At 47.4% G+C, this 22,019-nt stretch overlaps 1 protein-coding gene across 1 annotated transcript in view; it reads right to left on the bottom strand.

The window, feature by feature from the left end:
- The window catches only part of MYO18B (myosin XVIIIB), a 235,423-nt gene that overhangs the window by 78,441 nt on the left and 134,963 nt on the right, over positions 1 to 22,019 (bottom strand). Inside the window, exons 32-34 of the mRNA XM_049697804.1 lie at positions 19,701 to 19,811; positions 15,172 to 15,276; positions 6,247 to 6,399 (exon numbers count right to left, since the gene is read on the bottom strand). Coding sequence (XP_049553761.1) covers positions 6,247 to 6,399; positions 15,172 to 15,276; positions 19,701 to 19,811 — 369 coding nt within the window. The remainder of the gene's footprint in view (positions 1 to 6,246; positions 6,400 to 15,171; positions 15,277 to 19,700; positions 19,812 to 22,019) is intronic.

Raw genomic sequence — 22,019 nt, forward strand, 5'->3', positions numbered from 1 at the left:
GTGCCAGTGTTTGTGGGGTGAACAGGCTCCTGATAACCATGTTTTTAACCAATTACAATTTGGACTTTATCTCCTCTGACAGGAGGTTATGTTAATATTGAATCAATTCACTCCAACACAATCTTCTGTTAGAAAAGTCTCTTCAAATAAAACATCCAGGCCACCTGTTCTGTGGTTCCGGGCTGGAGAGAAGTGTTCCCTAAGCGCTCGCCCACACGAAAGACTCCTGTCAGGATCACCCTCCCAGAGCTTGCTGGTTACCTTCAACGTCTCATGGAAGCGCGGGCGACACCTGGTGACCACCATCCTGATTAAGGGCACTGGGGATCCTCAGTCGTCTGCGCGCTAGCAGGGACCACTGGGGGTTCACTGTGTGGAATATGCACCAGGCCTAACGGCCCACCTGAGGGACACGGAAGCCGAGCTGGAATCCCCCAGTGGAGGGGCCTACAGGAACACTGGGGCTTCCAGACGGGCTGGGAGAGCCCAGAGTGGGCAGCAGGCCAACAGGAGGTAAACTGGTAGTTCGGGGTGCTGGTTATCATACTGCCAGGGGTTGAAGTCAGACTCTGCAGGTTCCAGTCCCACCTCAATCTCTTCTCACCTTTCTGTGACTCAAGCAAAGAGGTAACTGTGACAGGATGATCTGGACTGTCCTGGGGGAGGCCCAGGAGCTCGTGAGAGAAAGGAGCTGGGCCCCTCCCCCAGACCCTGGAGGCCAGAGATGGCTCCTAGAGACGAGGCCCAAACCCAAGTTCGGAGGATGACTAGATGCCCGTCAGGCAAAGAGGTTTCAGCGGGAGAAGCGAGTGTCCGGCAGAAGGCATGGCTTGGTGTGGGGACCCCAAGACAGTCTAAGCTGCTGGTCAGAGGTGACGGGAAGGTAGGAGCTGGACTGTGCATCTTTAAAGGTCACGTTGAGGCACGTGGACTGTACTCTGAGGGCAATGGGGAGCCGCTGGTGGATTCTGAATGCAAAGAACCATGACTGTATTTATATTTTAAAAATCTCTCTCCAAAGATCAGGGGGCAGAAAGACCAAGCCCAGCAGACTTGAGAGAGTTCCAAATGAGAGGTGCAGGTGGTGTGTGGTAAGAGGGGAGGAGTGAGGAGGGGCTAGATCCCAGAGCTTTTTAGGGGGAACAATGGCCTAGACTCAGCAACAGCTCTGTCCTCAGGAGGAAGGGGGAACACGGCCCCCTGGCGTCAATTAAGTAAACAACTGAAGAGCTCAGTGCAAACTCTTCTCCATTTAACAAAACAAAACAAAAAAAGCAAACAACATAGTTCCTTTTGGGAGGAGGCAAAGGTCAAGGCCTGAATCAAATTTAAACAAAAAGCCGTCACTGCCCCGGGAGCAGACACAACCTTCCACTTTCTCCTGGGAGCCAGGTGCAGGCATCTGCTGCTCACAGATGTTATTTATGCACAGCGATTATCTCAATGATATATCTTGCTTCTGTCTCCAGATTAGTCTGTTTCCAGTGGAAGCATTCCACGGGAATTAATTAGTACTTGCTCCTGAAGAACAGGTGTCATTAGACCCACCCCACACATGGCCTCGTCTACCTGTCCACGAGGTCTTGTGAAATCCTGGGCCCAGGATCCAAAGTCTTCCACCAGCTGACTCCGGGGGGTGGGACGCAGGGGCCAGCTCTACATTTAAAAATCATTGTCTTGTAGTTTTCAATTTAGAGAATTCCTTTGAATCCAGGGTCTAGGGTTCTTTATACCAGCCCAATAGCTGGGAATATCAGGCTCTTTTTTTTTAGGTAAGAAAAAGGAGTCTCTGAAAGGCAGGGTGACTTGCTCAGAATCGTACAACTAATTAAGTAGCAGAGGCAGGATCTGAACTCACAAGGTGTGTGTCTTTCCTCCAGGAGTCTTCCATGTTTTATCCCATAGGCTTTAGCCTCAGGTGTTAGCTGAGACGGAGCCAAGTATCCCAATGGAGGGAAACTGGGCAGAAAGGGCCAAATCATCTTGTTGGGATTCTAGACGGTAGGGCAATGGGCAGAGGGGAATGCCTGTCCACCGGGAGGAAGGCAGGGGCTCTGGGAGATGCTCGGCCTAGGGGGACCCTCCCATGCGTCTGGCTGAGCCCGGCATGCCACACATCACTGCTTCAGTTGGGCCTAGAATCCTGCTGGGTTTTTTGGTTTGTTTTGCGGTACGCGGGCCTCTCACTGTTGTGGCCTCTCCCGTTGCAGAGCACAGGGTCCGGACGCGCAGGCTCAGCGGCCATGGCTCACGGGCCCAGCCGCTCCACAGCATGTGGGATCTTCCCGGACCGGGGCACGAACCCGTGTCCCCTGCACCGGCAGGCGGACTCTCAACCACTGCGCCACCAGGGGAGCCCCTGCCGTTTTTTTTTTACAAGCACTTCTGACCGTGCCCTTCCCTGCTCTGTAGCTCTCTATGGCTCCCTATCACCTTTGGGATAAAACCCAAACTCCTTAGTTGCGCTCACTAAACCGTTCACGAGCTGACTCTAGCCTCGCTGACCGACATTACCCTCCCTGCCCTTCCTCGGGGAACGCTGCACACCAGCCACACTGGGCCAAGCGTTAGATGCTCCCTGTCTCCTCCCGCCCCCGCCCTGGTGCTCCTTCCCACAATGCCCATGTGCATCTCACCCAGCCAGCCATTCGTTCCCACCTTTAAGCAGACAGCTGAAGCCACCAGCTCCTCTCCCACAGCTAAATCAAGGGCATCCCCTTCACCTAAACCCCAACATTCCGCCAGGAAAGATCTCATCACCCTGCTGGCCACAGTCTGCTCCTAGGTCAGCCTCTTGCCTAGACTGGGAGCCCCTCTCGGGAAGGGTTCTTCCTTATCCCCGCAGCCTGGCCTCGAATTTGTCCCGAGTGGACACCTTATCAGGATCTGCTGAACGCACACAGTTCACTAACAGGTGCTTTCAAACGCATTCCCTCATCTTTGCCCTCAGAGAGAAAACCTTTCTCTAGGTTACCAGGCACCATGATTAGCGAGCTGTAGAGGCTGCAGAGGGTGTTCAAGCTTCTCAAGCCCTCGGGGGCTAGACCTCATCGCCCCCGACCCCCACAGGCGCCTGGGACACGAGGCGATGACGACGCTCCGCTTCGGGACAAGGGCTCACGGAGGTCCTGTCACACGGCGAAGGTCATGACATTAGCAAGTGCAGGATCCAGTTCTCCTGACTCAATATTTAATGAATTGTAAAACTGGTTGAACTAGGCTCTGTCATACTAATATAACCTCACCATCAGTTTTCTCATCTGCAAAATGGGCCTATGCCATGGAACTTGAAAGTGTGTTTTGAGGGGTAAACGAGGCCCATGATTCCCAGATGGTGGTCCTAAGACCAGCACTGGAATCCCCTCATGTGACTGTTGAAAATGTAGGTCCTGGGTTTTCCCTGGTGGCGCAGTGGTTAAGACTTCGCCTGCCGATGCAGGGAACACGGGTTCAAGCCCTGGTCTGGGAAGATCCCACATGCTGCGGAGCAACTAAGCCCGTGCGCTACAGCTACTGAGCCTGTGCTCTAGAGCCTGCAAGCCGCAACTACGGAGCCCACGTACCGTAACTACTGAAACAAGAGAAGCCACCGCAATGAGAAGCCCATGCACCGTAACGAAGAGTAGCCCCTGCTCGCCACAACTAGAGAAAGCCCACACGCAGCCATGAAGACCCAACGCAGCCAAAATTAAATTAATTAATTAAAAAAAAATGTAGATCCTGGGTCTCAATGGGAAGAAAAAACGAGGAGGGGGGCCTGTAAATCTGTGATTTTTAAACAGTACTTAAGTTATCGGATGTGCAGCCAAGTTCGGGGACCCCAAGAATTCCAAGGAAAAGCCTGATACATAGTAGGTGGTTGAAAAATGTTAACATCGTGGGTACAGAACTGTCAGCGCTGGCGGCATTAAGACATACGCTGCTGTGTGCTGTTGGGTAAATTACTCAACCTCTCAGAGCCTGTTTCCTTATTAGTAAAATGGGTCAAAAATAGCAATGGCTGCCTCCTAGGGTTCTGGTGAGGATGATCTAAGTCACGCACCTCCAGCCACCACGCCGACCAGCTAGCAGTCCTGTCAGCTCCAAGCCAGCCCCCACTTTGCCTCCTCTCACCATTCCCACAACCATTTAACCCAGGAGACCCTCTCCTCCAGCCTAGAGGGGTACTCTAGCCTCCTAACGGCATGCACTCATCCCTCCTCAATCCCTTCCCCACACAGAGGAGTGATCCTCTGAATCCGATTATGTCACGCTCTGCTCAAAACGTCCCGACGGCTTCTCATCACCCCGGGAATAAAATCCAAACCTCCCAGGCCCCGCACGTTCTGGTCTCTGCCTGCTTCTCCTTCTCCCAGGGCAGTTTAGCTGATCACCCAGGCTAAACGAGACCCCTTGCAATTCCCTATTCCCTTTATTATTTATAATAACCCCACTTATTTCCTTTACTACCTGAATTAAGGTGTGGGATATTTCTGTTTATTTGTATCATTGTTTGCTTGTCCTCTTTTCCAGCAGACGTCAGTTTCAAAGGGAGAGGACCATGCCTGTCTTACTAACCGTAATATACTTAGACCTAGCACATCGCCTGACACTCAGTAGATGCTGCATAAATACTGAATGAAGGAATGAATGGAATAGTCCAGCACCACAGCCAGCAATGAAGACACAGCCGGCAGCAAAGTTAGCTCCCTCTCCCTTCCCCCCTCCCAGCTGCTCTCCCTGCCTCTGTCCCTGGAGGCTTCAGGTAAAGGACAAATACCGTACATGGGAGAGGAGACAGCAATGCCCAATGTCATCGCTACTTTATTTGATTAGCTCTGACTCTGGCAGGCGGGACACGTGTGCTGGGAGCCAAAGCAACTGTACCCTGACCTCTGGTCCACACGATCCCATCCTTATAACAATTTCCATGACAACAGCAACAGAAAGCCAAGGCTGTGAATTCTCTTTGATAGGAACCGGATGCAGAGATGGGGAAGAAGGACTTTCAAAAGAATGAAGCTCTTTGATTCCGCTCAAGGCGCCTTCACTAACTACCACTATTTTCCAAGAACACACACTTTAACCCTGCAGAGGGAGATTTCTCATGAATAATAAAGAAAGAAAAATGAAAAGAGGAACAAACAAAACCACTGTGGTTCCTTTTCAAGAACATTCACCTACAGAGAGAGGGGGACTTGGATGGCATCAGGAATATTTTGATGAAAGACAGGCAGAATACAGGGCCTCCTGCCAAGGGGGCCGCATGAACCCAAGATGCCTGAGTGGTGGCTGAGTGCTCAGACATCCTGACTGCCTGACAGAGGAGGCTCAGGGTTCCCCATCCACCTGGTCGGTCAGACAGACAGGAAGACGCAGGGTGAGGCAAAAGAGCTCCCAGATTCTGCAGTTAGAATCACGAGCCCTGGATTTGAATCCCAACCCTGCCACTTACCTGCCGTGTTACCTTGGGTGCATTGCTTCCCACCTGTGGACAGAACTTTCCCATCTGTTAAATGGGCACAATATCATTTGCTCTCCCCCAGGGGTACCACGAGGACTGAGGGAGGGGACACATTCAAGCACAAGTGATTCTAATGTTCTGACATGGCCATGAAATGAGTGACCAACTGTCCTGGTGTCCCTGGGGCTGAGGGCTTGCCCGGGACATGGGACTTTTAGCACTAAACCAGGACGGTCTGAGCCCATCATGTCTCCTGAGGTGCTCAGCTCCCTCCTGGCCTCACCTCTCATCCGCCTCCCGTTCTTCTCTGAGGCAGCCAGGGATGGTGGGGCCTGAAGACCTGGGTGTGAATCCCGACTCTGTCCCTCTAGCTGTGGGACTCTGGGTGAGTCACCTCTCTCGTCAATGGAGATGCTGATCCTCATGTAGGATCTGCACTATCAGCACTATCTGTTTCATATCCAGCCCCGCTGGTCACCACGCACGCACGCATGCACACAGGCACGCAGACGTGCTGCACTCAGCCATTCTGCCCCAGGGCCCTGATCTGCCCAAGGACTCAAACTCACTCTGCCTCAGCCCTAAAGAAGGGAACAGGACTCCTAAGTCATTTATAAACCCCCTTCCTCATCTACCATATCCATGTGACCCATCCAGCCCCGCAATGCCCTCCACCTCCCCTCAGGTCTGTGAAAGTCAGACATCCGGGCTGTGGCCACGCCCATCTGGGTGGGAGAACCATTCTCCCCCTGCTGGCCGCAGCATCCTCCCCATGGGGTTCTGAGAGGACCCGTGACACCCACCTGGCTTTGCACTTTCTCCAGCTCCTCCTTGCTGACTGACGTCTTGCTGTCCTCCATGGTCCCCAGCAGGAGCTGCACGTCTGACAATAGTGCATGAGTCCTTCTGAGGTCCCTCCGAAGACGCTTCTCCACATCAAAGTCCCGATGGCCGATCTGGAAGCCAAGGGAAGGCTCTCGTGAGCTAAGATGACAAAGTAGTGGCCAGGGTCCAAGTTCTCTGGAACCTGGCTCCCTGAGTTCAAATCGTGCCTCCACCACTCACACTGTGTGACCTTGGACAAGACCTTTCTCCTCCCCAAGCCTCAGCCTCCTCGTTGGCAAAACAAGAATGGCAGCATTATCTTTGATAAAGGAGGCAAGAATATACAGTGGAGAAGAGACAGCCTCTTCAATAAGTGGTGCTGGGAAAACTGGACAGCTACACGTAAAAGAATGAAACTAGAACACTCCCTAACACCATACACCAAAATAAACTCACAATGGATTAGAGACCTAAATGTAAGGTCAGACAGTATCAAACTCTTAGAGGAAAACACAGGCAGAACACTCTATGACATAAATCACAGCAAGATCCTTTCTGACCCACCTCCTAGAGAAATGGAAATAAAAACAAAAATAAACAAATGGGACCTAATGAAACTTAAAAGCTTTTGCACAGCGAAGGAAACCATAAACAAGACCAAAAGACAACCCTCAGAATGGGAGAAAATATTTGCAAATGAAGCAGCTGACAAAGGATTAATCTCCAAAATTTATAAGCAGCTCATGCAGCTCAATATCAATAAAACAAACAACCTAATCCAAAAATGGGCAGAAGACCTAAACAGACATTTCTCCAAAGAAGATATACAGGATGCCAACAAACACATGAAAGAATGCTCAACATCATTAATCATTAGAGAAATGCAAATCAAAACTACAATGAGATATCATCTCACACCAGTCAGAATGGCCATCATCAAAAAATCTACAAACAATAATGCTGGAGAGGGTGTGGAGAAAAGGGAACCCTCTTGCACTGTTGGTGGGAATGTAAATTGATATAGCCACTATGGAGAACAGTATGGAGGTTCCTCAAAAAAACAAAAATAGAACTACCATACGACCCAGCAATCCCACTACTGGGCATATACCCTGAGAAAACCATAATTCAAAAAGATTCATGTACCAAAGTGTTCATTGCAGCTCTATTTACAATAGCCAGGACATGGAAGCAACCTAAGTGTCCATCAACAGATGAATGGATAAAGAAGATGTGGCACATATATATAATGGAATATTACTCAGCCATAAAAAGAAACAAAATTGAGTTATTTGTAGTGAGGTGGATGGACCTAGAGTCTGTCATACAGAGTGAAGTAAGTCAGAAAGAGAAAAACACATACCGTATGCTAACACATATATATGGAATCTAAAAAACAAACAAACAAATGGTCATGAAGAACGTAGGGGCAAGACGGGAATAAAGACACAGACCTACTAGAGAATGGACTTGAGGATACAGGGAGGGGGAAGGGTAAGCTGAGACAAAGTTAGAGAGTGGCATGGACATATATACACTACCAAACGTAAACTAGATAGCTAGTGGGAAGCAGTCGCATAGCACAGGGAGATCAGCTCGGTGCTTTGTGACCACCTAGAGGGGTGGGATAGGGAGGGTGGGAGGGAGGGAGACGCAAGAGGGAAGAGATATGGGAACATATGTATAGCTGATTCACTTTGTTATACAGCAGAAACTAACACACCATTGTAAAGCAATTATACTCCAATAAAGATGTTTAAAAAAAAAAGAAGGCAGCAACCACCCCGGGCTGCTGTGGGAATTGAACAGGTGCTTAGCCCACAGCATGACTCGTAGTAAAGGCACAACAAATCTGCGCCGCTGTCATGACTGTCATCACAGCCTGTAAGGATGCAGTCATTCTGTCTCATAATCTGTACCACGGCCATCACCTTGCAAGAGCTTACATGTCAGGCGAGGCCCTCTGCTGACAGAAGTCAGGAGAGCAGTTACCCTGGAGGGGCAGTGACTGGGTAATACAGGAGCGAGGGCTTGTTTGTGGTGTTAATCTGGGTGCCGGCTTTAAGAGCTGATGCAAATTCAATGAGCAGTACAGGTGGGATAAGGTGTGCTTCCCTGCATGTATGTTACACATCAGTAAATGGTATTAGAAATACCTGTGCTGCTTTTGAAGGTCTAAATCAAGCTTTTCTGTCCCTTGAGCAGGTCTCTTTTGCTCGTATAAAGACAGGCCATTTTCTGCAGAGGGACCTTGCCCAGAGGTCCCTCCCCCCGGATCCTGTCCTCCAAGACAGTAGTCACGTGGCTCCTGAAGAAGCCGCAGCCTGGACTTGGCACGGGGAGGGCGAGTTAGATTCGTTAACAACTCCCAGTGGCCAACAGCACAGGCTGGGACAAACCAAGGGAGGTGCAGCATCAGGTAGGGGCCCGATAAAACCCTGACAGCCCATGGTCTCCCCTGGAAACAGAACACCTACTTCAAAAGCCCTGGGGTTAATGTCTCTGAAAGAAACTAACAGCCCCTTCCTCTGGCACCACTAGTCAGATGGGGAGTTTTCAAGAAAATGGGGTGCAGGTGTGTCTTCCATGGAACCCAGTTTCTACATCCCTGGACATCTGTGCCTCCACACCAAGTGCAACCAATTCCTGGATGCTCAGAATACCCTGGAATATTCTAGAAAGAACTTGGAATTTAGAATGAGGTGGCCCAGGCTTGAAACCCTGGCTCACCACTTGCTGGTGGTGGGACTGAGGCTGAGTCATGCCACCTCTCAGAACCTGAGTTTCCTCGTCTATAAAGGAAGAGGTAAAAAAAAAAAAAAAAAAAAAAATCCCTAACCTCCATGTTGAGGTAAGACAAGGATCAGATGTGATAATGGATCGAAAAGTACTTTGTATGCTGTCAAGTGCTTTACAAATATAAAAGATTATGAGTACTGTCTGATGACCTGGAATGTATTCCTGTAGATTTTGTGTTATTATTCTACTGCCAGTTCTGAATTCTTTGAAAAATGAGTTGGTTCTTAGAATATAGCCTCTTAGTTCTCAGATTTATTGCTTTGTTAAGTTTAAAATGCTGAGGTGTTGTGTGTGTGTATATCTCTCCTCCTGAGCTGAGGAGCTGAGGACTGGGCATGGTGCCAGGCCCTTTGTCACATATTACTGCATTTTACTCCTGTGGTAGTCTCTTTCAAAATGCCATTATTATTATTGCCTTTATTAAAATAGTAATAGCTTACACTTTGGGTTTGCTAAGTGTCAGACACTGTTCTAAGCGCTTTACGGGTATGAACACATGGAGTCCGCACGGTGAATCTATGGGGTGTGAAGTATTATGATTCCCATTTTATGGATGATGAAACTGAGGCTTACAACAGTGAAGTGGTTTGCCCGAGATCACACAGCTAATCCTAAGTGGCAGAGTTAGGATAGGAACCCAACTTTTCTGACTGCAAAGAGGTAATTTTAGTAAAATATACAATAAAAGAGGTTAAGTTTTGCTCTTCAATTAAAAAAAAAAAAAAAAGGGTGTTATGAAGGCACAGAGGAGCGTCCCATCCAAGGCTGGGATGGGACCAGACACAGTGTCAAGTAAGCAGGAGCTAGTTAGGTGAGGTGCAGGAAGGGACACAGCTGAGAAACCATCTTGAATATGCGGTTCTGGGTGATTAGCATGAGGGTATAAAACACAGGGATGGGGCAGGTCACAGAATGAAAGAAGTTCCCTGGGGCCAGCTCACGTCTTGTGAGCTGTGTGGAGCTCTTCAGTATGTACTGTCATAGGGAAATGGAGGCACAACCGATAAAACAGAGAGGGTAAGTGATCAGCTCAAGGCCACACTGCTCCTAAGTGGCTACCCAGGGACTGGAACCCAGGCAGCTCAGTATTAGAATTCAAGTCTCTAACCACTGCACCAGAGTGCCTGGTGAAATGTGAGCCGGGACATCTTAACTCGAGAGCCCGGATTCTTTGCCATGACTACACTCAAGCAACATGCTTTTGCACCTTCCTCATTTTTGTATCTGCTCATGCTCTGCACACATCCTAAGGAGCCTTTAATTCTCCTGTGGGGCAGGTCAGCATCAGGGACATTCAGGATGACCCCATCCTTGCTGCCAGAAAGACCCTGAAAGTGCTGGCACCATCTCCTTTCCAGAGGGATCACTGCAAACAAATTCACAACAAAACCTCAGACCAAGTCATCCTCCCCTTCATAATAAATTGCTACGCAAGAGGAGGGGGGAAAAAAACACCCCCAAACTCATTAGGTTAATGGGAAATAAATGTCATTCTGCAAGTTTACATTTTGCAGCACAAAGATTCAAATTTAGATAAAGCTGGTGAATAATTAACCAATAAAACTAAATGATGTTTAGTGTTGTTGTGGGAAACTCTGTTCCAACCTGGATTGTTTCACCATTTATCATTAAGGGTAAATTGTTTGGGACAGTAGTTCAATGTCTGTCATTAAAGAACTCTCTAAGCACTTTTAACAAATGATCTAACAATGTTATTAGGGGTAATCAAGCCACTTTACAGATGGGGAAATTGAGGCTTAGAGAGAGAACATTATGTAGCTGAAGGTTGCACAGCAAATTAATGGCAGATCTGGATTGCCTGATAACGTTAGGAAAAAAGATGGTCCAGAAAAGGATAATTCTAGTTAACTAAACCTTAATCACTTTTTAAGCAGCATGGTGTTAGATTTAATTTTAAAAAATACAGGTTTTCAAATAATATATTGATAGACCTCACTTCGAATTCACGTAGGCCACTAACAACCTATATGATCTTGGGCGATGTGCTTTGCCTTTTGAGTCTCACTTGTTTCATTTATATGAAGGAACTGATAGTATCTAATAGAACAAAAGAGATCATAGAAGACATTATCAATCTACCCCAAAGCAGGAAAGGAATAAAGGAAGAAGCAAAGAAAGGGGGCAATAAACCAACAAAATTAAACACAAAAGAATAGAAATAATTTCAAATATATCAGTCATTATATAAATGTAAATGAACTAAATTCTCCAATGAAAAGTAAGAGACTAAAATATTGCATTAAAAAGTATCCATCTGTTTAAGGGACATACACACAGAGAAAGGTTAAAAACAGATAAAAAAGGTCTTGTGGGCAGACTAAAAGAAATCGCACAAAATAAAATAAGGCAAAAATAATTCACAGAGAAAAAAGGGACACCATACAACAATTAGAAAAGAACAATGTACAATGTGCCAAGGAAATAAAACAATAATAAACTTAAATGCACCTAAAAAAATAACCTCAAAATATATAAGAGAAAACTATAACACAATTATAAGCAAAGTATATCCCCATATACCACTATAATTAATAGAAGTATACAAAAATATTCTATTTATAAGAGCCACAGAAACTACAAGATTCCTAGAAGTAAATCTAACAGAAAAGCTCAAGACTTATATGGAAAAAAATAATAAAATATACAATAAAATAAATATTTTGTATTATTATAAGGTATTAATTTATAATAAAAATAAAATATATTTATGAAAGCCATAGATATATGAAGAAACACAGCATGCTCATGATTGCAATACTTCAATACTAAAAAAATACGTCACTTGTTCCCAATTAACTTACAAACCAATGCATTTGAAAATCCCCACCAGGTTTTGTTATGGAATCTCAATAAGAAGATTAAAGGATCGAAAATAGATAAGACAATTTTAGAGATGAGAAAGATAAGCTGTTTACAAGTTATCAAACCCAGCCATTAAGACCACATGGTGCAGGAACTGAAGAATAAACCAATTAAACAGAATGGGTAGCCCCAAAACACAGCCATACATATATGGAAATTGTAGGAAAAATTACTCATGAAATAAAACAAAGGTGGTCTATATCGGGAAAATATAGATTCCTACCTCACACACACCAAAATAAAATCTAGGTGGGACTTCCTTGGTGGCACAGTGGTTGGGGGTCCGCCTGCCAGTGCAGGGGACACGGGTTCGAGCCCTGGTCCAGGAAGATCCCACATGACGCGGAGCAACTAAGCCCGTGCGCCACAACTACTGAGACTGCACTCTAGAGCCCGTGTGCCTGGAGTCCATGCTCCGCAACAAGAGAAGCCACCACAATGAGAAGCCTGCGCACTGCAACGAAAAGTAGCCCCCGCTCCCCGCAACTAGTGAAAGCCTGCGCGCAGCAACGAAGACCCAACGCAGCCAAAAATAAATAAATAAATAAATTAAAAAATAAAATAAAATAAAATCCAGGTGGGTTAAAGGCCTAAAAATGCTCAAAACTTTAGAAATTTTCAGAAATATGGTGAAATATCTTTATGAACTCTGTTAAGGAAAGAAATCTTAAAAGAATCAACCATAACTGATGAACATGACTATATTAAAAACACTTTTTATTAAGTAAAAAACATTATAAACAAAGTGAAACGATTACCCATAGAGTAGGAGGTATTTGCAAAATATACAACCAAAAGTGGATTAGCATCTTGGATAAGGATCAGGAATAATGAATAGAAAAAAAAGGTGAAGACAAAACACTATAAACAGGCAACGCACATAAGAGAAAACTGTAATAAACGTGAAAAATGCACAACTTCACTAGTCATGAGGGACAAGCAGTACAACTTAACACTCAGTAACCGGTAAAGATCTTTAAATGTCTGACAGTGCCACGTGTCGGGGGTGGGGGGAATGTGTGGTAGCAAAGAAAAAACTGCTGGTGACAATGTAAACCGCCACAATCACTTTGAGGAACAATCTGGGCAACATCTAATAATTCCAAAATGGTACATTCCTAACAGCCAGCAATTCTTCTTCTAGATTCATACCCCGGAGAATCTCTTTCCCACATGCACAGGGAGACATGTATAAGAATATGCACTGTAGCTCTGCGTCCTAGAATGGAAACAGCTAAATATCCAACAGAAGAGTAGGATTAAAGAAAATGAATACTGTGTAGCAGTTAAAAAAGAACGGATTAGAGCTACACGTATTATCATGGAGGAATCTCAAAAACAGCAAAAACAGAGTACAGAAGGGGAGCAGTAGAAGTAAAGGCAGAATCGCACGTACTGTATAAAGTTCAAATACACACGCAGGGGAATTAAAGCCTCCAACCTCAGGAGAACGGTCCCCTCTGGGAGTGAAGGACGAAAAGATGGAAGGATAAAGGGATGGGAGATGAGGTACAGAAACCAAGGGGCCACCAACTGTTTTTGAAATGCTTTGCTTCCTTAAAAACATCTGAATCTGATGCGGCAAAATGTTAATTTATGTGAACCCTGTCCTCTTGATGCACAAGCGTCAATTACACTGTCTGTTCTACTTTCCCATGTGTTTGGCAGATGTCTTACTAAAACATTTAAAAGTATCCAATGTGACGTTATTCAAAGGCTCCAGCTTGGTGACTAACACAAAATTAGCTTCTCATTCACTTAAAGTTACCTTCTCCTTGCATGTGAAACTTAAAATTTTAGCAATATTTATAAAAACCTTTCTTTACTGGATTAATTCCTTCGTTTTCTTAAACAGACCATGCTGGATAGAAGGCAACCTTCTCCCAACGATTTCCAAGTATCATTCTAGAATCAAATCCTGGGGTGTTCTCTCTCGTGCTGATGCCAAAGGGAGAGGAGCCTCAGTGGCTCTGCACTCAGTGGCCCCAGTTTGCTTGGCTGAAAATCCAGGAAACCCAAAGAAGGAAGATCATGTAGTTCTCCCACTGATGTCCTCAGCTTCCGACTCTCACTCTCATGGCTGTAGGGGTCCCGCTCTAGAATTCACTCATTTACTCAATTTAAAAAAACAAAACAAAACATAGTGAGCACCTATTTGTTCGAAGCCTGGCTGCCCTGGATGACCATTTGGAGGGGGCCCACATTCCTCTGTGAACAAGAGGAATGACTGCGGGAAGGTTACTGACAGCAAGATCGTTACTAATTAAAAGATAATGAACACAAGTTAAGCAGATACATTAAAAAACACTCCTATGATATTTAAAAAGAAACCATGGAAGCCACCAGCACTCCTCTCCAATGTCGGGGTTTCATGGAGGAGGAGCTGGCTCTGGGCGCTGCTGGCTGCTTCCTTCACAGCAGTGGTTCCCTGTAAAGAGGGAGCTTGACTGTGTCCGGGAGGAACATGTGGTAACGTCCGTAGACACTGCTGGTTGTTACAACTGAGGGAGATGCTTCTGGCATTTAGGAGGTGGAGGCCAGGGATGCCGCTCAACAGCCTACAATGAGACAGCGCCACCTCCCTGCAGCACCCCACCCCCCCAACCCCGGCCGCCAACAGCAAAGAGTGATGCAGCTCAAAACGTCTGCAGTGCTGCAGCGGACAACCCTGGTCTACGGCGACGACGGCAAAACCCCACAAGGCTCTGCTCTCCAGCAGCTCAGAGCAGTTCATTAGATCACGCAAAGCCAAGGAGACAGAAGTGGCCCAGCTAAGGGTCTAAAGCGTCACTGGCCTGGCTCTGCCTTCAGCAAAGTCTGTTCTCACGAGGCCAGCTCTGAGCACAGCAGCCATTCACAGTCACCCCGTCAAAGCAAAGGCTGCCTATACTGTCACCCCGACAGCGGCTGAGGGCAAGGCGACCTCGTCTGTCACGTGTGGCTGGGCCCACTCTCTTTACTCTCAAGGGTCCTTCCAAGAACCCTGCTGTATGAAGACTCCCCCCACGGAAGGTCCCCTCTGAAGAGGCAGTGAGTGAGGGCAGAGACAGAATTGGTGGGGAAGAAGGCGCCTGGGAGGAGCAGGTGGAGGCCAGCTGAAAGGTCTACCTGCGCTGGTCCTAAGACCCCTCCAGCTGGTGTCCCCACGAATCAGCTCTCTAACAGGGCCCCCAGGGGCAGGGAATGCGCTTCCCAAATGCCTGCTGGTGTCTCCCTCTTACCTGATCGCAGAGGGTTCCGATCAAGCCTTCTAAGTCCTGCTTCTCATGGAGGACCATCTGCTTCTCCTCATATTCTTGCTCCAGCTGCATTTCCAGTTGGTGGAGCTGTGGGCACAAAGGGCAGATGCAGGCATAGGATACAAGAGCTCTACCCGACAAACTCCACGAGGCAGGGACCCTCTGGAGGATGGGGTGGGGGAGGTGGAGTTCATGGCCCCTCGCCCAGCTCCACAACGGCTCACCTAGCAGTTAGGAGGGGGTGTCTCTGTCAGAGAACTTGGGAGCCTAAAAGCTCAGGAGCCGGACAACTATGGGGAGAGCTGGCCAATTATGGGGAGCCCCCTGCCATTCACTGTGAAGTCCCCGCCCCCAGTTCCCTTCCCATTTCCTAACACATGTCTCCTTCCTCTGCCACGACCCAGCTTGAATAGTTACAAGTCTTGGCACTCTAACTTTTTAAGACTCTGCACAACATTGTATCCAGCATAATGTGCATTCACCTCGCTTATTAAATACACTGTGATGCAGCAAAAAAAAAAAAAATGTTGCATTTGAGATTATGTGGTGTTTGGACTGCACGTTTGTCTCTCTAAAATTCCTAATCCCAATGCAGTATTATTTGCCGATGGGGCCTTTGGGAGACGGTGAGGTTTAGATGAGGTCATGAGGGTGGAGTCCCCATGCTGGGATTAGTGCCCTTATAAGAAGAGACACCAGGGACCTTGCTTCCTCTCTCTCTCCACTGTGTGAGGACACAGTGAGAAGGCAGCCGTCTATCTACAAGCCAGGAGCAGGGCCCTCACCCCACACCAAATCTGCCAGCACCTCGATCTTGGACTTTCCAGCCTCCAGAACTGTGAGAAATATATGTTTGTTGTTTAAGCTCCCCCCACCCCAAGACCCCAGTCTATGATATTCTGTTATAGCAGCCCAAACTGACTAAGACCTTTGGCTACAAGCAGCTCATTTAGTTTACAATTGGCTCTGATTTCTCGGTAATCACCCAGCAATGGCAGGCACTCCCTGCTAAAGTGGACACCCCACTATAACGGTGCTTTGCACATCCTCTTCTGCACCAGACTCTCTCATGTGTGTTGTCTCACCCCTTCCTCCTTTCTCCATCCTGTGCTCTCAATGACCTTCTTTCACAGACGGGAAAACTGAGTCAGAGAGCGGTCCTGAAGCATAGACTCCTACATCAACTGCTGCTGAGAACAGTCAGCATTCTGTCTCCTGGCCCCAGCTCTTGTGCCACACCAGACAGCCATCAGCATTCCCACCCAGGTCTCTAACGATTGATTTCCTGCCATGGTGAGAGACAGACTGAGCAGAGCAGTCACTAGATGTGCAGTTAATGTTAGTATCTGTCATAGGAGAAAAACACCTTTCTCTGACCTCCCCCTCCCCCTTTATAAATCTGTCCATGGAAAAGCCTCAGGAGGGTCTGTCTGGGTCACATCTCCAACTCATCAGGGTCCTGGCTCAGGGCACTCATGATGCTCTGAGGCACTCTTGGAATGCACTAGAAATTGTGCTCCTTTCACCTGAGGGCACACGGGCAGGGACTGGGGGCTTCCATCTCCTGACCCACGTAGAGAAAAAAAGTACTGATGGATGGTCATTTCAGAAGAAAGTTTGTTTCAAAATTTTCTTTTAAGAGTGAGAGACACAAAGCACTCTGCTCACACCTGCTTAAAATGAAGACTGCAAAAGTGAAACTCGTTTTGGAAAATATACAATAAAAATTACGCATTAAGCAAGGCAAAGTTTTCTGGAGTGTGTTCTGTAGAACATTTCCACATAGCGTTCACACGTATACTGTGTGTGTGTGGTGGGAAGGGAGGGAAGTCCATGCTAGAATAAGTGTGGGAGCCACTGAGTTAATAGGGCCTTCCATGCAGTACTTATCAGAGCCTTTGGTGAGTTTATGTGCAGGAAGTGCTAAAGGATGCAGCACTGCCCAAGGCTGACTTCTATCAAGTGCTTTCTAAATGGCCTTCCATAGTCCAAACATTTGCAAAATTAAAAAACTTTTTTTTTTCTTTTGCGGTACGCGGGCCTCTCACTGCTGTGGCCTCTCCCGTTGTGGAGCACAGGCTCCGGACGCGCAGGCTCAGCAGCCGTGGCTCACGGGCCCAGCCGCTCCGTAGCATGTGGGATCCTCCCGGACCGGGGCACGAACCCGTGTCCCCTGCATCGGCAGGCGGGCTCTCAACCACTGCGCCACCAGGGAAGCCCCTAAAAAAACACTTTTAAAATCTAGTTATTTTGGTTAAGAGATGGGGCTTTGGAGTCAGACAGACCTAAGCTCAAGTCCGAGCTCGTTTACTTCCCAGTGAGGTAACCCTGGGGAAGACCCTTCACCTTTGGGACTCTAGTTTCCTCATCTGTAGAACCAGGACTATAAACCTTACAGAGTGCTTATGAGAATTAAATAAGCTGACAGACATAAAGAACAAAGCCTGAAACATGGTGCCCACTGGGTATTCAAAGAATCTCATTCATTTCTCCCAAATATGCAATAATGGAAAATAAGCAGAAATTCGCCCCTCAATGATAACTCCCAGCACTTTACAGTTTATAAGGCATCTGCCATTCTTTCATCTTATTCTCACAACAGCGTAGGTAAGGTAGAACATTTTCTCTTATTGCTCCCATTTTGTAGATGAGAAAACTGAGTCTTAGGGAAGTTACAAGACTTACTCAAGGGCACACAGGTCTGGCTGAACCTAAAATCTATGACTCTTCTTTTCCAACTCTGGGGAGTTCTGGGGGGAATGCACTTGGCCCCTTGGGATGATCCATGTAAACCCCCAGAGGGGCCCCAGAAGGAGTACTTGAGGAGCAGGAAGGGCAGCAGATGCAGCAGCACCAAGCACTGGGAGTGGAGAGGGGCTCAGTTCTTACTTACTCCCCTCCCCCCCCGGGGCGATGACAGGGTGCCGAGGACACCCCATCTGCCCAGGACTTCCTCACTAGAGTCCCGTCTCCGCCGAGGTCCTGACACCACTGAGGCCTCCTCCAGCCCCGCCCAGGATGATGCTCTTGGGGGGATCTGCAGAGCACCAAGTCCCTGAACCCTCCTTCTCTTGGATGGATTAGTCACACCCAAGAGCAAGGCAACCACCAGGTTTGTTCCCTGGTTCCTCTGGAAGGATCAGCTACCTGAAAATCCACACACACACCGGTATTGCTCGTTAAGTTTCCAGCCATCAAGGGTTACATTACAAAACTCTGTTCAATAGTTCCACACCTGTGATCTCCTTGAATCTTCCCTGTTACCCTGCAGGGGGCCATCATTATCCTATTTCACGGATGAGAGAAGTGAGGCTTATTAGCAAGGTTAGGGGATTTCTCCAACGCCCCACAGCTGATAGCTGATGGAGTCGGGACTTGATCCAAGCCGCTGTGACTCCAAATAAAGTAGCAACATTGGCTTTTTGTGTGTCTTATAAACTGGCTCTGAGTGACCAGCGGTGGATACAGAGAATGGAGTGTAGTTTAGTTGGAGCTGAGGGTTTAAAATCACTTTCCCAAAATCACACAGGTGTTAAGCTGGAAGGGCAAAGATTCAAACCAAGAGTCTATGAGTTCCAGCACCCATGCTCTCAGGCCCTGCAGTTTGGAGGTCTCTGTAGAGACTCTGCTTAGGGAACTAATAATCGGAGTCAACCTTGGGAAATGCTACTCGGCCCCTTCTTGGAGATTCACAATGTACCCAAGGCTATGAAAGGCCCACAGAAACCCTACCCAGACAAAACCTGTTAAATGAGGTTTAACCCAAAGCTTCTCAGCAGTTCCATTCTAAAGATTCATCTCACACTCACATCAGGGAACGCATCTGTAAGGAGGTCTGTCTCAGCACTGGCCATAAAAACAGAAAACCCTAAACGTCCAATGACAAGAGAATTAATGAGAGCACACGCCGAAGGTGGAATACTTTTATAAGCCATTAAACATGTACATTAGACCTGCATTTACTGACATGAGAGGAGGCCCAGGACAAACTTCGAGTGAAAACAGCAGCATGACCCCATTTAGGTAAAACGATCTCTCTACAAATATGCATGTGTGGGTACAATGAAAGAGAGAGAGGAAAGAACATTTAAAAATAGTAATAATGATGGTGCCTTGGTGGTAAGATTTCAAGGGTTTACTGCCTTCTTACACACTGTCTGAAACGTCTGCAAAGAGCCTGGATAAAATGTAAGAAATGATTTGCAAGGCAAATAGCCAGAAGGGACTGGTCCCTTTCTTGAAACATATAAATCCTCACCCAAAGCATCAGTCACATGGCACTGTGGGCTCTTGGGAGAAATCTTGGGGTGATTATGCTAGACAGTTTCAGAGGATCGTAGTTAGGACAGGTACGTCTGCTCCAGCACCCTTGAAAGCTCTGGGGAAGCTAAGGTCTCAGGTGGTTGAAGGGACTGTCCCCAGGCCCTGGGATTCCCCCCACTCTAAGGATGAGGCACCCAGGCTGACCCTGCCGGGACCCCAGGACACAGCTGTGCTCGTGGCTCCCATACCCGCTTCTGGCAGGACTGGCGGATGTCCTCCATCTCCTCCTCCGTGTCCTCTCGGTCCTTCTGGTGCATCTGCTTCATCCGCTCAATCTCCAGCTCAAACCGCTGGTGGAGCTGGGGGCGGCAAGGACAGCGCGTGAGGGTGGCCCACACCATCCATGTCGTCCTTAGCATTTCAGCTGCATTTTTCATTTGGGGACTGCATGGATGAGAGTCAGGTTATCCTCCCCACCCCGCCCCAGGCACCCAGGGAGGTCAGAAATGGTAGATAAATAGCCCAAACACTGCCTCTATCCCTTCTGTGGTCATAACATCACTAATCAATCATACTCTTTGCCACTGCGTTTAGATATCATTTTGGAATCCTTCTCAACACTCTCAGGATGAAACAAATTTGTCATCCCTGGAGCAGGCATCAGGGAAGTTCTTCTAGATGGGCGGATAGGTGGGTGAATGGATGGTAGAATAAAAGTTTACTTATGAAGACAGGAAACCCTGGAGAGGGAGATGACTTGCCCAAGATGCTACCTTGACAATTCACTTTGCCTCTGATTAGTTACCTTGCTCTGTGGAAAACAGCCTTCTTAAGATACATTTGTGATAGTTAGATGAGATGATATATAAAGCACGTAGCGCAACGCCTGGCACAAAAAGATTACGTTTTCTTTCCCCATTACTTTGAAAACAGAGTAAGGATTGGCCCCTCCCTTCCCGGAAGCCTGACATAACCAAGAGCTGTGTTCCCATTAAGGAGATGAGGCTTTTCAGTGAGAGCCTCCACCACCTGCTCAGGGCAGGAAAAGAGCTGCGTGTGATGTTTAAGCCGTGCCACCTTACATAAAGGCTCTAGAACTGGACGCAGAAGGCATGGGACCCAATTCTAGTTCAAGAGTTTACTTTCTTGATTTGCGTAATTCAGAGACTGATCCAAGCTCTTGCGTGTCAAGTTTTGTGGCATATTAGAATTACCTGGTGCTTTTTTTAAAAAAAATGTCAATTCCAGGGCTTCACTCTAGACCTATTGGGTCAGGATCTCCAGGATACGGGCCTCAGGAACCTATACTGTTAAGCTTTCATTGATCTACCCTCTTCAATGCTGTTGGTCATGGAGCAGCATGGAACCCACCAGTGCAGAGGGTCAGACTGTAGAAACTACAACGTCCTGACCATTTGCTACTCTGCCCTGGCATCTCACAGCAAGCTTTCATGAGGCTACAATTGCTGCCTCTCTAACATGGACATGCAGTCGAGAAAAGACAACTGTGGTCTTTCCCAACACTGATATTCTCTACTACATAGGACTGTGGCGAAGAGGAAGAAGAATGGTGTGCATCAGAGCCCCTACTGTAGTTCCCGGCAGAAAGCAGGCTCGCTTTAAATGCCAACTTCCTTCCCTGCCTCCTTTAAAATGACAGCGGTCATGGGAAGGTAATCCAAAATGAGGAGCATTTAAAGCAAGTAAACACAATATTTCTTTTTCATTTTTTTCCTAGCCTCTTGGACACTCCTGACATCTGCAATACCATTTATGTCAAGCTTATATGAGTTAACATAAAATTTCCTGGAAAAAGTGCTATGTTGTAATCAATAAATATCTCCTGGATGTCTACAATAGCCCAGTGCAGTGTGAGGTGATGGGTGAAGCTGAAGATGGATGAAAGGGTTGAGTCAGCTTCGCCTCCTGTGTAAGCTGACGGGGGGTACTGGGAAGCTGCATTCAGCCTCGGGTCCCTGAGGTCACCGTAGCACATTTCTGCTTCCGAGCACCGAGTGGTCCCCTGGTGGCATTTTCAAGAGGTAACACAACTTTCCAAAGTGCTCACTCTACTCTTGACTCTGGGTTGCTTTGTGACGCTGTTCCACCCTCTACGTCCCAGAACAACCTGCACAGATATCCCACCTCCTTCACGCACCTTCACAGATTCACAGCTGGGGTTGGGGGGAGGCTAGGGGGTTGACAAGGCTCCGACTTCATTGTACAGATGACGAGACTAAAATCTAGAGAAAACAGGGGGCTCGCCTAACATCACACAGACCCCATCTGCATGTGATCATCTTGCAGTTCCTTAAATGCCACGTGACTCCCCTGCCTCCAGGCCTTTGCAGTGGCTGTTCCCCCTGCCTGGAACTCTCCTCGTCAGCCAACTCAGACTCATCCTTCAGCTTTCAGCTTCAGTAAATATCACTTCCTCCAGGAAGTCTTCCCTGACTGTTCCAAACCTGCTCCCCAAACCAGATTCTGCAAGTTAAACCTTCCCATAACACTCAGCATAACTATAACCTTCAGCAGAGCGGAGACCACATTCGTCTTGCTTACAGCTG

Source organism: Orcinus orca, chromosome 15 (genome assembly GCF_937001465.1).
Source record: "Orcinus orca chromosome 15, mOrcOrc1.1, whole genome shotgun sequence".
Lineage (NCBI taxonomy): Eukaryota > Metazoa > Chordata > Mammalia > Artiodactyla > Delphinidae > Orcinus > Orcinus orca.